Source organism: Lepus europaeus, chromosome 23 (assembly GCF_033115175.1).
Source record: "Lepus europaeus isolate LE1 chromosome 23, mLepTim1.pri, whole genome shotgun sequence".
Lineage (NCBI taxonomy): Eukaryota > Metazoa > Chordata > Mammalia > Lagomorpha > Leporidae > Lepus > Lepus europaeus.
The window spans coordinates 15,390,125-15,410,370 of NC_084849.1; the positions used below are offsets into that span (position 1 = coordinate 15,390,125).

At 46.7% G+C, this 20,246-nt stretch overlaps 1 protein-coding gene across 9 annotated transcripts in view; it reads right to left on the reverse strand.

The window, feature by feature from the left end:
• CIT (citron rho-interacting serine/threonine kinase) overlaps positions 1–20,246 on the reverse strand; it is a 177,282-nt gene that overhangs the window by 41,962 nt on the left and 115,074 nt on the right. For all 9 annotated transcript variants that reach the window (XM_062181903.1, XM_062181905.1, XM_062181904.1 and 6 more), the window contains 3 exons: positions 20,035–20,209; positions 15,902–16,099; positions 7,790–7,843 (listed from right to left, as the gene is read on the reverse strand). In XM_062181903.1, the coding sequence (XP_062037887.1) occupies positions 7,790–7,843; positions 15,902–16,099; positions 20,035–20,209 (427 nt within the window). The remainder of the gene's footprint in view (positions 1–7,789; positions 7,844–15,901; positions 16,100–20,034; positions 20,210–20,246) is intronic.

The window sequence follows — 20,246 nt, forward strand, 5'->3', positions numbered from 1 at the left end:
GTGAGGAGTTGCTTCTAGAGCTGTAGATCTTTGGGCCCACGTGACGCTGGCGATCAACGCGCAGCTCACCCGACTGGGAGAGCCAACCCATGCTCCCACGCCCACCCACTCGGCATGCAGTGGTAGAAAAGGGGAAAGTCGTGGTTCCTCTCTAACTAGGGACACTCCTGGGAAACATGGCAAAGGCAGATCAATCAAAAGTGATCGAAGGGGCCACTTCCGGTGAGATCAAGTTGATGGACAACAATCTAAGGTGGGAAGTGCAAATCAAGGAAAGAGGAGAGGTAGCCTGATATAACCAGCTAAGGAAGCTAAAAATGCCCGATGTCACCTCTGGGACGTTGTCACTGGAGATGACCAAAGTCTTAGACAGCAAAATAAAGTTCTTATCAAGGAAGACTGACAGCCAAGGGCATTGCAGTTATTTTAATCACAAGCAATAAATTTAATCTCATGCAACAAAGAAGAGAGAAACTAAAGGGAAACTCAGAATGACCCTGAAAATACAACCCCGTGATCCGCGTCACTTTAGCGGATTTCACTATACGATTAGCTCTCAGAAAATGGGAATCCACGTATATGAAGCGGTGGCTTTATTGAGTGATTTAATCTGGTTTTGTTAAATTATTTCCCTGCTCGATAGCAGAATGATTTCAATTTCCTTGCATTTGGCTTTCTCATTCTCTTGGCTGAGGCTCTGTGTCAGTGCTTGCAGAGAGCTTTCATATATAATACTTTGGAAATTTAAGGGCAATTTTCTAATAATAGTTGGAATGAGGTGCACAGGCAGTAGATTCAATTTTGCATAACAGAAAAACGCAAATTAAAAGGAAATGCCTCTTAAACCTATGGTTATTAATTGTTTCCAATTTCAAACCTAGAGCAGACCTACTTTATGAAATTCTACCATTATTTTCACAGTTCCCTATTTTAACCCCCTTTGAATATTAATTACAAAAAAATCCTCCTGGGCATATAATTAAAGAACATCAGTTAAGCACATTTGTTGAATGTGGCTCAGGAAATACATCTTTCCATTTTGTTAACTGAGCTGATGGTTTTTCAATGTCTTAAGCAGCCTGGGAGTTTGTTTTCTCAACATTAAAAACCGTGTGAATTCCTAATGTATTAGTTACACTAATGTGTTAGCTACAAGAGGGGGAATACACGCTATTTGAGCAGATGCTTAGCTAAACATTTTATCAGGGAAAAAGGAAGAGGGGCTAGCACTGTGGTCCAGTGGGTTAAGCCACTAGCTGCAGCACCAGCATCCCATAAGGCACCAGTTTGAGTTCTGGCTGCTCCATTTCCAATCCAGATTCCTGCTAATGTGCCTGGGAAAGCAGCAGAGGATGGCCCAAGTGCTTGGGTCCCTACATACGTGGGAGACCCAGATGAAGCTCCTAGCTTCAGCCTGGCCATTGCAGCCATTTGGAGAGTGAACGAGTGGATGGAAGATTTCCCGCTCTGCCTCTCCCTCTAACTGTGCCTTTCAAATAAGTAAAAATAAATCTTAAAAAACACAGGAAGAGAACTATACATTCATCACTCCTGGCAGACAGCGATGCCCCATTGGGCACCTCTATCATCTGTCCATGACATCATTAAGTCTCCTAAAATCAGAAACAAGGAATAAATAACACCCACTGATTCAACTGATTTGCTTCCTATATGTAGTAAACCGATTCTATTATGATACACTGTATCCTTAAAAAAAAAAAAAAAAACAACTAAGATTTACTTGAAAGGCGGAATTGGAGAGAGCAAGAGAGAGACATCTTCCATATGCTGGTTCACTCCCCAGATGGTCATAATGGCTGGAGCTGGGCCAGCTTAGGCACCAGGAGCTTCTTCCCGGGGTCCCATGTGGGTGCAGGGGCCCAAGTACTTGGGCCATCTTCCACCACTTTCCCAGATGCATTAATAGGGAGCTGGATTGGAAGCCAGTGTTGTAGGTGTCCACTTAACCCCCTAACGGCACCACTCTGACCCCTCACTGCATCCTATATATGTCTCCATGTAACCACTGTGCTTCCCTCTACCTCTTTCCTGAAGGAAAACAAGAAGACTAAGGCAAACTGGCTATCAAACGGATTCTGGAACTCCAGTTAAGCCATCTCAAATGTTGCTAGGTAGGCTTTTCCATCTATCACATGGAAGCTCACTTACTAGATAATAGGTAATTTACTATTTTATCTGTTTTCATTTTTTGCACATTATTTGACCTTAATGGATCATGGGAAACACAAGGAATAAAAGTGAATGACAAAGATGCTTCATTTTTAAAGCCTCTTGGGGGAACAAAAGGACAACAAGAAACCAATTCACATAAGACTAAATGATTTACTTAACAAAGGTATTTGAGCCTTTGGATAACCACTCATTTTGTTTCATGAAAAAAAATATGCATTTTATTTTGAGCCCATTTCTGTCACTTCTTCCATTTCTCCCAAAATTAGATTATGTAATTCTAAAGAGGAAACACTTGGAAAAAGTGAAGGAGGCGTCAAGGTTAATTTTCTCAGGGTGAGTGTTGTGGTACAGTGGGTTTAGCCACAGCTTGCAATGCCCACACCCCATAACAGAGTTGCAGGGTTCGAGTCCCAGCTCCACTCAGGATTCCAGCTTCGTTCTACTGAACACCCTGGGAGGCAGCAGGTGATGGCTCAAGGGCTTGGGCCCTTGTCACTGACACGGGAGACTCAGACTGAGTTCCAGCCTCCTGGATTTGGCCTGACCCAGCCCTAACTGTTGTGGGCATTTGGGGAATGAACCCGAGGGTGGAAGATCTCCCTTTCTCTGCCTCTTTCTCTCTGCCTTTCAAGTATTTGGAAATACATAAACATTTTTTGAAGGGTTATTACTCTCACTTCAACTGAGATGTGCCCACTGCAGTGGGAAGGGTCCTTCCGCTTCAGTGTTGTCACCCGGCTCTCAAGGGCTCTCGTGCCTGATTTCTATTTCCAGCCTGTGACTGCTGGTTCTATATTTGGTCATCGTGTCTATTTTTCCCACTTGACAAGAGGAGGACGATGTGTCTGTATGAAGTGTCCAGGCAGGGATTTGAAGCGTTTTAACTCATTCAGCTTTGTAATGCGTTGTGCGCTGCAGCCTGACCACATTTAGCCTGTGACCCTGCTTGGAGCTCCGGGATGCTGGCCCCCTCCCCCACCCGCCCACACATCACTGGGTTTGCCAATTATGAAACGGACTTGAGACACAGGCAGTGTTAATGGTCTTCCTGGCTTAAAAAGTGTTTATAGTCAAAGGCAATCTTCACAACTGTCCTTCAAGGTAGCTATTATTTTATTCCCATTTTATAGAAGAGAACTGGGGCAACCAGGCAGCTAAGTAACCTGCCCAAGGTTACACCACTAGTAACTAGCAAGGCCAGAATTCACACCCAGCTCTGAAGATCAAGAACCTGTGCTCTTCCCCCATGCTGGACTGCCTCTCTCAAACAGAGAGAGATGTGTTTATTCCACTCTTGTTGCAGACCCTTGAAACCGGAAATGACGCAGTAGGTCATATTCACCTCTCATGAAGACCCTCCTTGAAGTTGAACCAGGTAGTGTGCAAAGAGGATTCTTAGGTGTGTATTGTGGCCGTGGGAATATTTTCTCCTTGTTTCCACAAGTGATCTGTTTATTAACAGACTACATTATGAGGCTGTGAACAGTTCAACTCCAAGAAGAGAGGATGCAAAGATGAACCAACAGAACTTTTGTATCTGCATTTGCACAGATAGATCTTGTGCAGTTCTAACAGAGAATAAGGATATAAAAAATTATCTACTGTCAGTGTCAAAAAAAAAAAAGATGTTTGTTTGGAACTGTCTGTTGCTTTCAAAGGCTGTCATGCAAACCTCGCCATCCTGAGAGGCAGAGGTCAGTCTCCTGTGTCTCCTGGGAGAATGGCAGGGGAAAGTTACTAGGCAGAGGTCCGGGTGGATAATGAGCATCAGGCTAAACACACCCGACTGAAGTCCTATTTTAATGCCTAGATCTTTCCTGAAGGCAGCTATTTGCATATTATTTATTTTTAATCTTATAGCTGACAGATTGATTCATAATTAAAGCTGTGTCATATGTTTGCCCACCAACTCCCCTCTAAAACAGACTTAGGTAGGGCTTTAGGTGCCAGATTGAATCAAATCCTTTTTTTAAAGCTCTTCAAAATAGAGAAATGGTCTGAGCTTGGAAAGCTCACGGTCCATGAGCTTTCTGCTAGCTGGGAGCTCCTCTCGGTCGTTAAGAGAGTTCCCACTAGTAATGAAAGTGTCGTCTCCTAGCAGACACAACCTTGGACAGCACCAACTGAAGGGAATGCCCACCTCCCACCTCGCTCTTCCAAGGGGCCTTGAACTTGCCAAAGTGTAACTGAGACCTGCTACTGTGGCCAAATGTTGCTCTGAGGCTGAGGCAGTGGTTTCAAACTCTTTAAAGTAGCAGAGCTGGTTTTCAATCCAGACTATACTAGAAGCCCAATAGAATTACAGTAGTAACCAGTACTGTGCAGGCCCTGTGCAAGCCCTGGGCATGCACCACCTCACTTAATTCCTGTAAGAATCCTAGGAGGCAGGTGTTATTACCAGACTCTATGACTCAGTGTTTCCTAAGTCTTACTGTTTCTGAAGTTTGAAGGCACGTTGGGACAAAGAAGCTATCTCTTCCCTCACCCAGCCCCCAAAGAGCAGTCCTTAAATTATGCATCACACAATCAATGGTGTATTCAAATTGAGGATATACAACGTTATCCCCATATTACAGATGAAGAAATGGAGGCTTAGGAGTATCACATCACATACGTTACCAAGAAACCAATTAATAACATGAACTCAGTCTGCCTGACTCAACCAACCACTTCAGCTGTTCTAGGTCAACTGGGGGGGGGGGCAGTCACTGTCTCAGGCTCCCCCCAACTCCAGAAAGCCCTCCTACCCAGAGTCTTCACCACTGAACACCAGAGGGAAGCAAAGCAAGATTAGAAGTCACTGTTCCAGAAAAACCAAATTGAGAGAACTTAAAAGTTACATAAGTTAACAAAGAAACCAAATTCGTTCTCTATATTGACATGTTCCATGAAAACGAAGCTACCAATTTAAAAACTGGGGGGCAGAGCAGATTCCTGAGGGGCACCAGGAGGAATCTGAGGGTAATGGTTATGTTCCTTATTCTGACTGTTGTACTGGTTTAACGTACACCAATTAAACCACACATAGCTGCAGAAAAGAGTTGTTTTTTTTTTTTTCTAATGCCAAAAGATTAAAAAAGGAAAAAAGAGAACTCCAGTTGTATGTGACAGGATTACTGATGTCTGCATTGAAAACATATCCAAGGTTATGTCAGGAAAAACTGGTAATATAAAAACATCACTGTCAGGAAAGGATGCCACTCTGAGCATGTGTGGAATGTAAGCAAAGAGCTCTGTGCAAAACAAGAAAACTAGCACAGGAACAGAACCCCCAGCTCTGGAAGGAAGGGAGGGGAGGAGGAGGACACCAACTGTCACACTGGTCCAGGCTGGTCCTAATCCAACCACCACATCAGGAAATCCAGACCAAACATCTACCTGCAGAGCCCCATCAGCACAGCTCATGGCCTAGTCCTTGCACTCTCGGGTATACCCACAAACAGAAACAAGCACTTACAGCCCTGCCAAAATCCTTGGTCAAGAGCATTTCCTAACAGTCTTATTCGTCATGGAAACAATCCAAATGTCCATAAACGGGACAATGAATGAGTAATCTACAGTTGTATGCATATACTGGAAACACTGCACAGTGACAAAAAAGAACAAATTAGTGACAATGCAACGACACACAGGAACCTCATAGACAAGGAAGAAACGAAGACTACATCCAAAAGATCACATCCGCTATAATTGTATTTATAAGAAGTTCAAGGACAGGCAAGACTAACCCGTGGCATCAGAGGGCAGAACAGTGGTCACCCATTGGACAAAGGATGCTGATGACAAGGGGATACAGGGAGTCTTCTGGGGGCTGAAAACACTGCATCTTCATCCGTGACATGTCTACACAGCTGTCCAAGCCTGTAGATATGCTGTCGGGCTTTAAGCTTAGGATTGGTGCTGTGCATCTTGCTGTATTCATTCCAAACCCACATTAAGGAAAAACCATAGACTCAGTCCTCGGAAAGTTCAAGGAGGGGCTGGCATTGTGGTGTAATGGATTAAGCCACCACCTGCAGTGCCAGCATCCTATAGGGGCACCGGTTGGTAGCCCAGCTGCTCCACTTCTGATCCAGCTCCCTGCTATTGCACCTGAGAAAGCAGCAGAAGATGGCCCAAGGGCTTGGGCCCCTGCACCCATGTAGGAGACCCAGAAGAAGCTCCTGGTTCCTGGCCTCAGCCTGGCCTAGCCCTGCCTGTTGCGCCCATCTGGGGAGTGAACCAGCAGATGGAAGACATCTATCTCTGTCTCTCTCTCTCTGCCCTTCAAATAAATAAATCTTTAAAAAAAAAAAAGTTGATGGAAACTGTATGAAGAAAAAGCTATTCATGGATTTTTAACCTTTTTTGCATCACAACCTTGGGATCTTTCAAGTCCATGCTTCCACAAACGTTGTGACAAACTCTTGTACTGTCAGGACTTAGGGTCCCAATTATAGTTACTAAAAAGGAACAAAGAACTCATCACAAGGAAATAAAGTATGTATGTGGGCGGGGTGCTTCTGGAAATTTACAGATGCAAATATTATTAACAAGGATGGTATCACCGAGGGCTAAGAAAGCAAGAAAGTGATGAGAAGACCAAAGGAAAGAGGTGAAACCATGACTAAGGATACGATGCCCATCTTCTGAAAAGGGCCTTCTGCAGCCCTTTGTGTTTATCAAAAACACCCTGATTCCACACACCCTGTTAGACCATCTAGAGATCATGCCTATCGGCTAAAAAAAAAATACATGTCTGCCTAGATCAATTTGCTCACCCTGGGCAAGCACTCTATGGTGACAACATGCTCAGGACACCTACAGCCCATCTTAGACTGCCTGGGGTGAAGTCGTGGCTCTGCTTCCAATCTAACTTCCTGCTGATGCACACTCTGAGAGGTATCAGTTAACGAACGGCTCAAATGGCTGGGTCCCTGCCACCCACATGGGAGACACGGATGGAGTTCCTGGCTCCTGGCTTAAGACTGGCCTACCCCTGGCAACTGCAGGCATTTGGGGAATAAACCACTGGGTAGAAGATCAGTCGATCTGTTTGAATATCTCATTCTCTCTCCGCCCTTGAAATAAATGAAAATAAATTTTTTTAAAATCATCACCCAGAGTCCCAGAATTTGAAGAAGCCAGATTTTGCCTGTTTGGAAGTTAACATTCCTAGGGCCTCAGCAGAAGAACTAACTTGACTTTCCTGCCTGCAGGGGCAGCTGGGAGGCCCCACAGCCACCACTGCACTGGCAACCAAGTCTGGTACCTGACCCTCCACGTTAGGGAAAGAGGGGCGAGCCACCACGGGATTCTGTTGCAGCTGCTAAAACCTACCAGTGGCTCCACAGTGAGAGCCATTTGACCATCCCAACCATCTTCCTCCTAGAGATAAGGAAAGGGTGCAATTTTTTTTCAAAATGGCAGAACCCTGTAAAACATATTATCGAGGGCTCAAAAAGTTCCGAACTGTCTGATTGCATTATCCAACCTAAGCTGCAGGTGTGCACAAAAAAAAAAAAATCAGTCAGTGGCATTACGAAGAGCTGTCCCCTTCTCCTTCCCTGTTTGAGATCCGTGTGATTTTAATCATCTTTGGTGAATTAATACTCACAGTACAGCTGTTACGAAGGGCATCAAATTTGCGCTGGATTTCATCTCTATGTGCCTAAAAGGTAAGAAGTTGATTATAAATTTTTCATAGGGTAGAATACAATCCTACATGCTACGGGTCAAGCACAGAGAACAGCAATTTGCCTGGGAAGCCAAGGATGCTGCTGCAGCAGTCCCAGCGTCCGTTTCTTAAAGGACTCATTAACCAAGTCAGCGCCGACATCGGAAATAAGGTAGAAGAACACAGGACGCTGTGTTTGTAACACTTAACTATTTAGACCACACATGCACACCCTGTACAAATATTTTGAACATACCTATTAACGCCGAGGCACTACTGGGAGAAAGCTGGGGAGGGGGCAGGAAGCAACAAAGCCTGAAGCTCTTCCTCTCCTTTATTTGTCCCACTCCCATTGTGAAAATGAGTAATTTTCCTCCCTCTAACACGCACACATACACACAGGACAACAGGCAGGACAAAGCAGGGAATTTTTTTTTTTTTAATCAAAAGCTTCCGAGATTCCCCAAACCCTACACCGATCTTGAAGTAAGCAGTCTTTCTCCAAGGCCTGTTCACCTGACAAGCATTTTTTGAGCACATCCCACGTGCCGGCTGCCGTGGAAGGAAAGCGGCAGACACGACCTACACCTTCACTCTAGGGGGCAAGATAGGAAGTGAGCGCACACACGGGGCAATCACCCTGACGGAAACAAATGGAGGCTGGTGAAAGAGAATGAGACTGAACAAGCACTTACTGAGGTGGGGGTAGAACAGGAGGGCCTCCTGGAAGAGGTGACTTTTAACCTGAAGCTCCCAGGACAGGGAGCCAGTCAGGAAAAGAACAGGAGGTGGCAGAGGGAACAGCATTTGCGAAGACCCTGAGGCAAGAGGGGGTTTGGTGCATCTGATGAACAACAAAACGGCTGAGTGGCTTCAGCAGATTTTCCAGACTTCACGCTGTGACCCCCCCAACAAGCATGGCAGCCGAGTTGTTTGTTTTCCTTGTTCCTGGTTTGTTGTAGCCAATGAAGTAGAATAAAGAGAAAACACCAGAATGTGGCTTGGGTCCTAAAGGTGAGCACTGTAATAGGAAACGTTTGCTTCAGATACCACAATTCATCAAAGTTAGGTGGCTGTCAACTGCAAGACCCATCACTGTTGTACAGGACATCAAGGAGAAAGGTACTGTCACCTACACTATGACAGGATATGGACATATGCAAGACACAGCCTGCTTTCAGGTATCTCAGAATCGAGCAAATACAGACCACGAGGGGCTTCCAAAGTTCATGAGAGAGTGAGCAGTTAGCCATGGATGAGGTACCCACATCCCATATTCAAGTGCGTAGGTTCAATTCCTGGCTCTAGCTCCTGATTCCACCTTTCTGCTTATGCAGGCCCTGGGAGGCAACAGGTGACGGCTCAAGTAATTGGGTTCTTGTCACCCACGTGGGAGACCTGGATTGAGTTCCCAGCTTCTGGCTTCTGCCTTAACCCAGTCCCAGTCATTGTGGACATCTAGGAGTTAACCAGTGGATGGAAGACGGCTCTTGCTCTCTCTCTCTCTCTGTGTGTGTGTGTGTGTGTGCCTATTAAATAGAGGAAACATGGTTAAGTTTATGGCAGAATGGAATAAAGAGATTATGCAAATTTTCCATGAACCTTTCAAAGTCCCCTTGTATATACTCTATTTCATTAGATTGCTAATAAAATGGATGTTCTTCTATTGGGCAGTAGCCAGACAATCTCTGAGAGAGCACAGTAACAACGTTAAAAGGTAGCCAAAGGTAATTACAGAGAGGGAGGCAGGGACCAAGAATCCTGAAGGTCCAGTAAAGAGCGTGGGTTTCATTCGAAATGAAATTGGAAACCAACAGAGGGTTTTAAGGAGGGGAGCAACAAGATCTGATTGTCGTTTTAGGATCATCGTGGATGTTGCAGGACAACTTGGATCAAAACAGAACAAAAGTACAAAGGCGAGAAACCAGTGAGGAGGTCGTGGTTCAAGCAGAGGGTAATGGAGGCTTGGAGTAGGAGGGGAGCAAACACAGATCAGCAACTGGAACTGAGATCTCTCTTGGAAAGATAAGCAAAAGGACTTCCTGATTGGTGTACTGAAAGGAAAACAAAGAAAAAAAACCAAAACACACACACACACACACACAAAAGGAGAAAAACCGGGCAACCTAGAATTCTATACCCAGCAAAAATACCCAGGGTAAATGAAGCTGAAATAAAGACTTTCTCAGACACACAAGAGCTGAAGGAATTTGTCACCAGCAGACCTGTGCTATAAGGAACATTAAAAGAAGTCCTTTATGCAGAGGCAAAATGACATCCACAAATCTGGAGCTACACAAAACAACGTTGGAAAAAAGGATAAAACAAAAAGACTCACAGACAGAGCTATAAATTAAAATTTTTGGTTTAGAATAAACTTCTGAAATAATTAGCCTGTATTTATTTTTAAGGGTAAATTTAAGAAGTCATAATTTTTTTTCCCCCAAAAATACCTATCTGCTTTCTCCCTAGTAACAATGAGAGGAGTGTTAACGTGATGGGGTCAGAACACCATTTGTTTCAAGTAAGAGCTTGGCTGAGACCTGCAACTGCTGTTGCAACTTCCCCTGTGAGCAGTCAGCAGCCTGGCCCCCAGGACCACCCAACCCCCCAAGGCAAGGATTCTTCCTGGAGGAATAACAAGGCCCCTGTGTTAACTCCAGGTCAGGGGTCAGCAACCTTTTCCTTAAAGGGTCAGGTAGTATTTTCAGCCTGCAGACCATTTGGTCTCCATCAGAACTATTCAACTCTGTTCTCATAGAGCAAAAGATGACCAACAGTCTGTAAACTCAAGACTGTGGCTGTGTTTCAATAAAACTTTATGTACAGAAAGCAGGCAACAGACTGAAGTTAGCCTGCTTGCTACAAACCCCAGCACTAAATGACTATTTGGTGTGAAATGTCTCCAAGACGGAAGCAGAGAAACCAGAGTGGACTCGATGCCTTCAAAGCAAGCACAGGCAGTGATCCTAAGACAGGGACGGACCCTTGGGCCACATCCTTAGAATGTCCTACTTCCTTCTTAACAGCAGAGCTTCCAAAGCCCACTACACCGCTGGTGGCCCCACTGGCATCCGAAATTTCATTGCTGATGCAGACTCATTTCTGTTCAAGTGGACCATTGCAGGCCGCTGGGCCACTTCACGGCATCAGATGGCGGTCCTCTCTGACAGGAGGGGTAACAGACCACAGTCACTCCAGCCTCCCAGTCATGACTGTGACACACACACACACACACACACGCACGCACGCACCTGCCCCCTGCATGGCTGCCAGAGACACAGCAAGCGCTTAATGACTACGGAATTGATCTGAGCAGGAAAATGTTGAGGCACACATGCTTTCTCTAAAAACAAAAACAGACAAAAAAAAATAAACAAGGAGAGTAAAATGATAAAACAAGCTCTAGGTTCTTTCAGTGGGATATCTGAGAGCCAATTAGGTACCAGGTGTTACGAAGAATCAATATTTATACTCTTAAAAATGATGAAGAGCTTTTGTTTATGTGAGTTACATTTACCAAACTAAAAGGTAAAACAGATTTTTTTAAAAGAAAGTAACAATGACATTGCTTTTGGTGGCATCAGTGCAACGGTGAACACAGTGGGAAACGACAAATGGCATCCAGGTAGGATGGTGAAAACGGTCTGACCTTGGGGACCCCTGTAGTGGTCCACAGACCCCTTGCCGACCACTGACCTGGGAGCTGGGTGGTAACAAAGAGAAACGTGGGTCTTACCCAAATCCCAGAGATACTCTCTTCTGGGAGTGTGTGTGCCTCTGTTAGTTCTAAGTGGAGCTACCAGAGGAAGACAGCGAACTACAGTGCAGCCTCAATGAGAGGAAATACTGGCAGAACTGTGGGGTGGACAGCAGGGTGCAGCTGTCGGCCCCCTTCTGGGATCCCCAGCCAGAATTCCAGAATGCAGCCTTCCCAGCCTCCCGTCACCTGCTGACTGCAGGCACCAAGCCAATCTGTCACCTTACGTGCCCTGATGTCACATTCTGCTTATCATGCCAGTGTCTTACTAATTAAATACAAGGCTCGTTATTATGTGAGAAAATGAGTGTGCTGCGATTGATGTTTTCACCACATGCAAGAAGATGCCTTTGAGATCCCACAATCGCGCTTGCAGGGAGGAGGAGTCCTGTCGCTACTGTCTCCAGCCCTTGACTCTTGATTATTCTATGACTGCTTTGACCAAATCAGTCCGAGAACACAGCAGACAGAAACACAAAACATGTCCTTAAGGCCTCGTGGGTGTACCCAGGGTGCCAGGCAGCCCCATTCAGAGTGATGCTCAGATCACTCAGATCAGATGCAGGCTCAAATGCTCTTCCTTATCCGAAGAGATTACACAGGGCCTTCAACATCAAGTCCAGGCAGGACACTCTTTCCCACCAATAGATAACAAAGTCTCTTGAAGCATGCTCCTGTTTAAATCTGACTCTCTGGCTGGTCTCTACCTTCATTGGCTTTTGGATGGCCGTCAGTTCCAGTGCAAGTGGCACTGGCTGGATTGGTAAAGTGGGAACTAGGAAGGCTAACAGTGGCCTCCCAGCTGCCCTTGCCAAGCCTCTGCAGTGGAGCCCTGCAACTGGGCACCACCCAATTCGGCCTGGAGGCGGGAAGCCAAAGCAGGTGACTGCTCCTTTCCCAGGCCAGGAGGTGGAAGCCTCTTAAAATTAAGCAGTGGAAGAGTCCACTTGACCATGGCCTTTTATTGATCAGTCTGCTGTGGAGCTCACAAACCCGGCAGGAGATCATTTTAGGTCTGGCTGGTTTGATTTGATGGATGCTTGCGCTGGCTCAGAACCTGGGCCCCAAACAATGAGAGAACAGGGACGTATTGAATTTGTGACCATTTTCTCTTTTTCTTCAAAAATACATTTTTTTGGAGCCAGTGCAAATGAGCCACCCAGGCAACCACCACATGCTGGCTGTAACCAGGCCTACGAACGTCAAGAGGGGAGGGAGGTGCAGCACACAGCCTCAGCACTGAACTGCGGCTCGGTGTGGATGCCTGCAGGATGGGCTCACAAAACAGCTGTTTGACTGAGGCTCGGCTGCCATCACTGCAAACGAGCCCTGTCTTCCAGGTACTCGGTTGAGTGCCACTTTCTAGATCGAGAGGGGTTTCTTGTTTTTTTTTTTTTTTTTTTTTTTTTGAAGATGCTCAAAGGCAGTGATGTCATCCCACTAAATTAAGTCGTGACCTGCTGCTGAGCTGGGCTGCTAGCAGCCACTAGACAGAACATGCCAACCAGCAGCAAGACAGGACTGAAGGGAGTAATTTCCCCACAGATAAACAGTGGTGACACATGCTCTGTTTTCCATCCTCCTCTTTCCAAACAGGGCCAGGCTAAGATACATGGCACCTCCCCTCCCAGGTTCCAACAGAGCAGCTAGATCAATGTGTCCTTCTTGGCTGCTCCAAAGTAAAAGGATTTGAGGAATTACGGGCCAATCCCCTGGGGGAGGAAAGGCAGAAGACACAGCATTAGGGCACACAGACAGGGCTCATTAAACATGGATTAAATCACTGATGTCTCTTTCTCTTCCCTCCAGAGCTTGGGTGTGCATACAGAGGGGAGATATTAATATACAAACACAATGCATTAAATATAGTCGGTGCTGACATTTAGTGTCTCCCTCCAGCAACGCAGTCTGTCTCCCTCTCCACGCACCCAGCTCCCGCAAATATATAAGCCTTCTTGGCGTGCACTCTCGAACACAATTCCATTCTCATCGCCATTCTCCACCACCACCCCCAATGCCTTTTCTTTCTTCCTGTTTCCTGCTTTACTGTTTTGCATCTTCCCAAACTGCTGTCAATCCATTCTGAGACAAAGCAGGATATAACCAGGGATACTGTGATTTCTTTTTTTCCCCAAACCAAACACTTGGGGTAAGTGGCATCTTTCTGATGAGCACACTTACAGGGATGATGGGACTTAAGCTTGCAGTTGGCCTCTGACCTGGGTATAAGTCCTACAAAAATCTAGAACGCATGAGCACTTTCCATACAGAAGTTACTCGGAATTTCCAGAATCCCAGAAGCCACCAGGTCCCTGACTGGTCCCACAAGGACCCTGACACTGTCAGATTGCATTCCTGACATGGTGCACACATTGGGCTCCCTAAGCTCAACAACAGTCAACAATTTTTAAAGATGAAGCTGTTTTAGGAGCCAGCATTGTGGTGCAGTGCCTTAAGCAGCTGCCTGCCATGTCAGCATCCCACATTGGAGAATCAGTTGGAATCCGCTGCTCTGCTTCTGATCCAGCTTCCTGCTAATGCACCTGGGAAAGCAGCAGAAGATGGCCCAAGAGCTTGGGACCCTGCTACCATGATAGACACATAAATAGAATTCCAGACTCCTGGCTTCAGTCTGGCCTGGCCCTGGCTGTTGCAGCCATTTGGGGAGTGAAACAAAAGATAAAAGATATCTCTCTCCTCTCCGTCTATATATAACTTTGCCTTTCAAATAAATAAATCTTTTTATAAAAATTTTTAGAAAGAGGGGGACCAGCGTTGTGGATTAGCATGTGGAACTGCCACCTGCAATGCTGGTATTCCAGATGAGCGCAGGTTCAAGACCCAGCTGCTCCAATCTAGATCCCTGCTGACGTGCCTGGGAAAGCAGTGGAAGATGGCCCAGGGGCTTGGGACCCTGCATGTATGTGGGAGACCCAGAAGAAGCTCCTGGCTCCTGGCTTCAGATTGGCCCATCTCCAGCCATTGTGGCCATTTGGGAGTGAACCAGTCGATGGAAGACCTCTCTCTCTGTCTCCACCTCTCTCTCTATAACTCTTTCAAATAAATAAAATAAATCTTAAAAAATAAAAAGCAGCAGCAGCTCCTGGCTCCTGCCTGGCCTAACCCCTGCCATGTGGCCTTTGAGGACTGAATCAGGGGATGGAAGGCCTCTCTCTGTGGCTCTGCCTTTCAAAGTAAAAAATTAAAAAACTTTCACTTTTAAATTACTTTTAAGCCAGGTAAGTCATAAGCAATGAACATGCACAGCCACCTATAGGCATACTCTTGCTCTAAGACATCTCTAGAGATGTTCACTGATGGAGATGGGGACAGCATCCAAGTTGAGTCAGGATGTAAAACCACTCAGTCCAATCAGCTGCATTATGGCCAGCCCACAGGGGAGGACACCCTGACCGGCAGGCAGGAGTGTGCCCATCTGGTTGGCAGGTACACTGTGTGACTATGAGAAACGCATGTGCTTGGGTGACACCCGGTTAGAACTCACTCAGCCTTCCCTGCCAGGAGCACAGGCCCAGAAAGCCGCCTTCCAGGGGGAACACGGTTTTCTAAGCGGACTTCCGAGAAGGGGAGAAAACAAGAGGATTTTACAAGCCACCCCGAGGACCCTGGCTGGCTCTTTGAGTTGTTAAGCCACTACTTTACAGCTAAACTCCTGCGAGCTGTAGTCCCTGTGAGAAGGATGAGCTAGGGGAAAATGCTCGCCAAGGCACCATTTTTAGGTTTCCAGAAAGAACCGAGGGTGAAACCCAGAGAGCTCCCTCCCAAGTTCCACCTCCTGAGACCACGCTCCAGCTGAGCAAACAAACAGCAGAGAACTGTTCCCATCCAGATCATTCCAGATCATTCCAGAATCATGCAGAATACAGGAAGCAGAAGCTACAGTTTAAAAAAAGAAAGAAACACAAACGAGGGTAACCAAAACAGAACCAAAAATAGAGGTATTGTAGAAAGGGCTATTTTAAGATACGAGATTATTTTTCTTTTAAGGATTATCAAAAACTAAAGTACAAGACCCAGGGGAACAGACTTCGGCTCAAACTGTAATTCAAAATAGCAATGGCTGCTTTAAAAGGAGGGAAGACATATAAATAGAGGACGTTTCGAGATACTACAGAGAGCTGATGTTACCAGCGACACTAGCCTAAGCATGCCAGCGACGGAGAAACCTGTGGAAGCCATTTTCCAGCCATTAAACCCCTCTGTGCGCCGTCTTTGCCCTCCTGGAACAGCCAGGGTGCCGCACGCACGCCCGCGGGGGCCCGCGCACCTACCGTGAGCGCCTGGATCTCCTCCTCCGCCTCGGCGGTCGTCTCCTCCAGCTCGGTCTTGGCCTGGCGCAGCTGGCTCTCGAGCGCCGCCCGCGCCGCCTGCAGCGCCGTCAGCTGGGACTCGCGCTCCTGCAGGGAGAGCTGCAGCTCCGTGAGCTGGCGCTTCAGCTCCAGCTTCTGCTCCTCGTGCTCCAGGCTGACCTGAGGGAGGAGGGGAGGCCCAGTGAGGACGGAGAACACCACCTGCAGCCTCTGACCCGGCCGTGGGACCAAATCCCCAGCGACAGGTCCGAGTCCCGTGCATCTCAGGACCCACCAAGAGGGGAGGTCCGGCCAGAGCTGCAGTTTGGATATTAGTTTCCATGTCCCCCCCAAAGGTCCAGGAGGTTTGGTCCCCAAAGTCTTGCTAACGGTTAATGGGTTAATGTTAATGGATAATGGGTTCGGATGGGTGAAGGTGAGGCTTTGGGAAGTGATTAGATTGGATTAAGGTGCTGGGGTGGCGCCATGGCGGCTTCACAGAGACAGAGGGCCTTGTCTCTCCACTTCCTTGGCTTGCCGTGTGATCCCGCCTCCGCACCTGTTCCACCATCCACTGCCCTCACCAGACCACTGGGGCCAGCAGATCTTCAAAGCCATGAGCCAGAATAAACTGTCTTCCTTCATAAGGAGCTTCTGTCAGTTATGGTAACAAAACCTGACTCACACAGTTGGCGCTGTGTATCCACGGGGTCCACATATGGAGATTCAATCAAGCTCGATCAAGAGCACTTGGGAAAGAAATGTGTCATACTGAACACGTACAGACTATGTTCATTATTCCCTAAACGATAAAGTACAGTAACTACACAGCATCTATATTGTATCAGGCTTTATAGGCAAACTAGAGATGATTTTAAACATACAGGAGGAAGTACATGCAGCTTATTCAAGAATACTATGCTATTTTATGTAAGGGGCTGGAGCATCCGTGGATTTTGTTATTAGGGGTCAGGGTGTCCTATGCCCCACACACACAGAGGAGCAACTGTACACCCTAACTATCCCTTACTTAGAGATATTCAAATGCCTGGGAAGGCCTCCAAAGAAAGCCACACAGCAAGAACCCCAAATGGAAGCGATGATAATTACTCTTAATAGAAAAACATTGAAAGGTAAATGGATATAAATAATATCGTATTAGTAACAGGGACACTTTGATAACTAGGATGCAAATGGAACAAACTGAACTCTATTTATTTTAAATATCTCTGGCTCTGATCTGTTCTCATTAGGTAACCCACATTACTGTCACATTGTGAGTGAGTGATTCTTCCCTCCGCCTGTCTAGCCATCCATCCATCCATCTACTAAATGTTTCATACACTAATTTAAGAAAAATTTACTCAGAAGTTTCTGTGTGAAAAGGAATATGCAGATAAGAGAGGGGCTGGCACTGTGGCGTAGCAGGTAAAGTCGCTGTCTACAGTGCCAGCATCCCATATGGGAAGTGGCTGCTCCACTTCCGATCCAGCTCTCTGTTATGGCGTGGGAAAGCAGAAGATGGCCCACATCCTTGGGCCCCTGTACCCATGTGGGAGATCCAGAAGAAGCTCCTGGCTCCTGGCTTTGGAATGGGCACAGCTCTGGCCCTTGTGGCCATCTGGGGAGTGAACCAGCAGATGGAAGATCTCTCTGTAACTCTGCCTTTAGAAATAAATAAATAAATCTTAAAAAAAGAAAAAGAGAGAGAGAGAGAGAGTCTCTGCCTTCAAGTTGGGGCAAAAGATGCCATACACCATGGTCAAGTACAAAAGCCAGGGCATGGAGGTGGGCAGAGGAGAGGAGGAGGCAGTCTGGGGAGAAAGACAAGACGTTCATGCTGAACTTGAGCCCCAGGAAAGACATTCAAGTGGAAATGTGTAATATGGACTGAAACAACGGATCAGAAATTCAAGAGAAGGGCCTGGGTTGGTGATCTCCATCTGGGAGGTGTGAAAAAATCAGCGGTCGCTGAAGCTTGGGTTGTGATGTCTCTACTGATGATGACTGTGACGACAATGATGGTGATGAAGATGATGTGACGGCAGCAAACACAGTGTTCACAACATGCTACCCACTATATTAACTCCTCTAATCTTCAAAACAACTCACGTTGGAGGCACTGTTACTTCCATTTTATACATAAGCAAACTGTGGCACTGACAGATTAGGTACTTGTCAAACATCATATAACTTGAAAAAAAAATAATGTCAAGGCCAGCATTCACACCCAGGACATCTGGCTCACGAGTCTACACTCACAGATGATGCACCTTACTCTTTGTCTTATTAAAATGCCAGCAGAGCAGGCTAGGACACCCTGATGCCTCTTGGCAAAACCGTGAGAGGCAGCGACACAGAGGCAAGGAGAGGTGGGGAGCTGGGTGCTGGACAACGAAAGAACCCAGGGGCCTTGCATCTTGGCCACGCCACACCTTTTGCTGGAGAAAAGCTAACATTGCACATATGGGAGTTAGAGGAGGCCCAGGGCCCTTTAAGGTAGATGAACCTCAAGGCTGAGGCCTCTGCCCTCAATCTCTCTAGCAGCATGTGGCCAAGAGAAGATGAACTGGCCATGTTATATTTAGAGCTCAACTCCAAAACACCCAGGGAGAACATAGAGCTCTGAGCCTCTCATCAAACCTTTCAAGTTTCTCCTTCCATCTCTGGGAAGCCAACTACATTGATTCAAGAAAAAAGCCACAAGCTTCCTGGGGACATTTAAATAGCCTAGATGAGCTACAGCTGCAGGGCAGGCTCCCAGGGACAGATTCTGTGCAAAGCAAGAGCGAAAGATAGCCAAAGTTCCCAAGCTAAAGAAAGCTGCCTGGGTTACTGACACTCACACTCCTAAGACGACCTCTACAGGGACATCTCGATCAACTTACCAAAGAGCAAAGATACAGCCTCAGACAGTTAAAGTTAAACCACCACCTAGGGCTTTTGGACAACCCGGAACAATGGTTATGGAACTCCAAGGAGTGCACGAATCACCCTGGAGCTCGTTCAAGGCACAAAGTCTTCATCCCCTGCCAACCCCCTGTAGTAAAGGCGACACCAAGGAATCTGGTTTTAGTAGACACTCTGGTGATGCCAGTGTGGGTGTCCATACCTTGACAATCTCTAAAAAAACATGGGTCATTCGTTTTTCCTGTATTTGGAGGACAAACTTCATTTCAGGATCCCAGTACATGCCTAAACTTGGATTCATGCAAGTCCTCAGAACTCCATCTTGGTTAACAGTCATTTCCTTAAGAAAGACCATCAGCTCTTTGAGGAAATCCATCACAAGTGTCTGAGCACATGCGATACACGAGACACTGCATGCTCACCCCCAGTTCTCCTGAATTCTGGCCCTTGTTTCTGCCAGGGCCAACTGACTCTGCCCCCTAGGCCGCAACAGCCAGGACCAGGAACCTGTCTGTCCTGTCACTACTACACAAGGGCACTTCACAACCTTCACGGAAAATGTAAATAGATGAGTTTATTATGGTGCAAAAAAAAAATTTGAAATCCATGCAGTTTTTTCATAAAACATATTTTCCATGAACTCTTTGAAGACCCCTTGTATATCCTGGCCACTTCCAGGCACACAGAGGTCTTTCAATAAATATGTCATGAATACACAAGTGTAACTTCATGTCTTCACTGAGCCTCAACAAGTCTGCAACCAAGCTTGTCCTATTTCCCTCCCCCAAACGCAGCTGCTCCTCCCAGCTTCCCGACGTCCAAGACCACAATCACCTCCTAGCAAACGACCCTAGTTTGGCCTAGTCTTTGATGAGACTGCCACCATCACCAAGCCAGGCTCTGTGCTTACACGACATCACATGGCCCTCAGGAAACCCTGATCATGCAGGATTCAGTCTGCTCCCACGGGACAGGTGCACCCATTTACAAGAATTCCCATGAAACGCCATGAAGGAGACACGTGTGCGCTGGCAATTTATGGAGAGATCAGTCTTCAACACTAACAGGAAATGGACGTGGAATTCTAACCCTGATCCATACGGCCCAGTCCGCACTTTGGAACCCTGTGCAGCTGGGCTGTTCAGGGTCCATCAGAATCTGCCAGAGGCTCCGCCCCTCGCTCTAGCCCCACCCCTCGCCCTCACCTCCCGCAACCGCGTCTCCAGCTCCAGCAGCCGGTTCTTGTCACTGTGGTCCTGGTGGCTGATCTTCTCCAGCTGTTCTTCCAGCTTCCGGTTCTGGGCCTCCAGTTTCCCAGCCTGCGTCTCCAGGTAAAATTTCTGTTGCCTGAGTTCAGAAATCATCTCTTCCTGGGCCTTCCTGGTAGGGGTGGCGGCAGGGTCCAAACAACAATCAC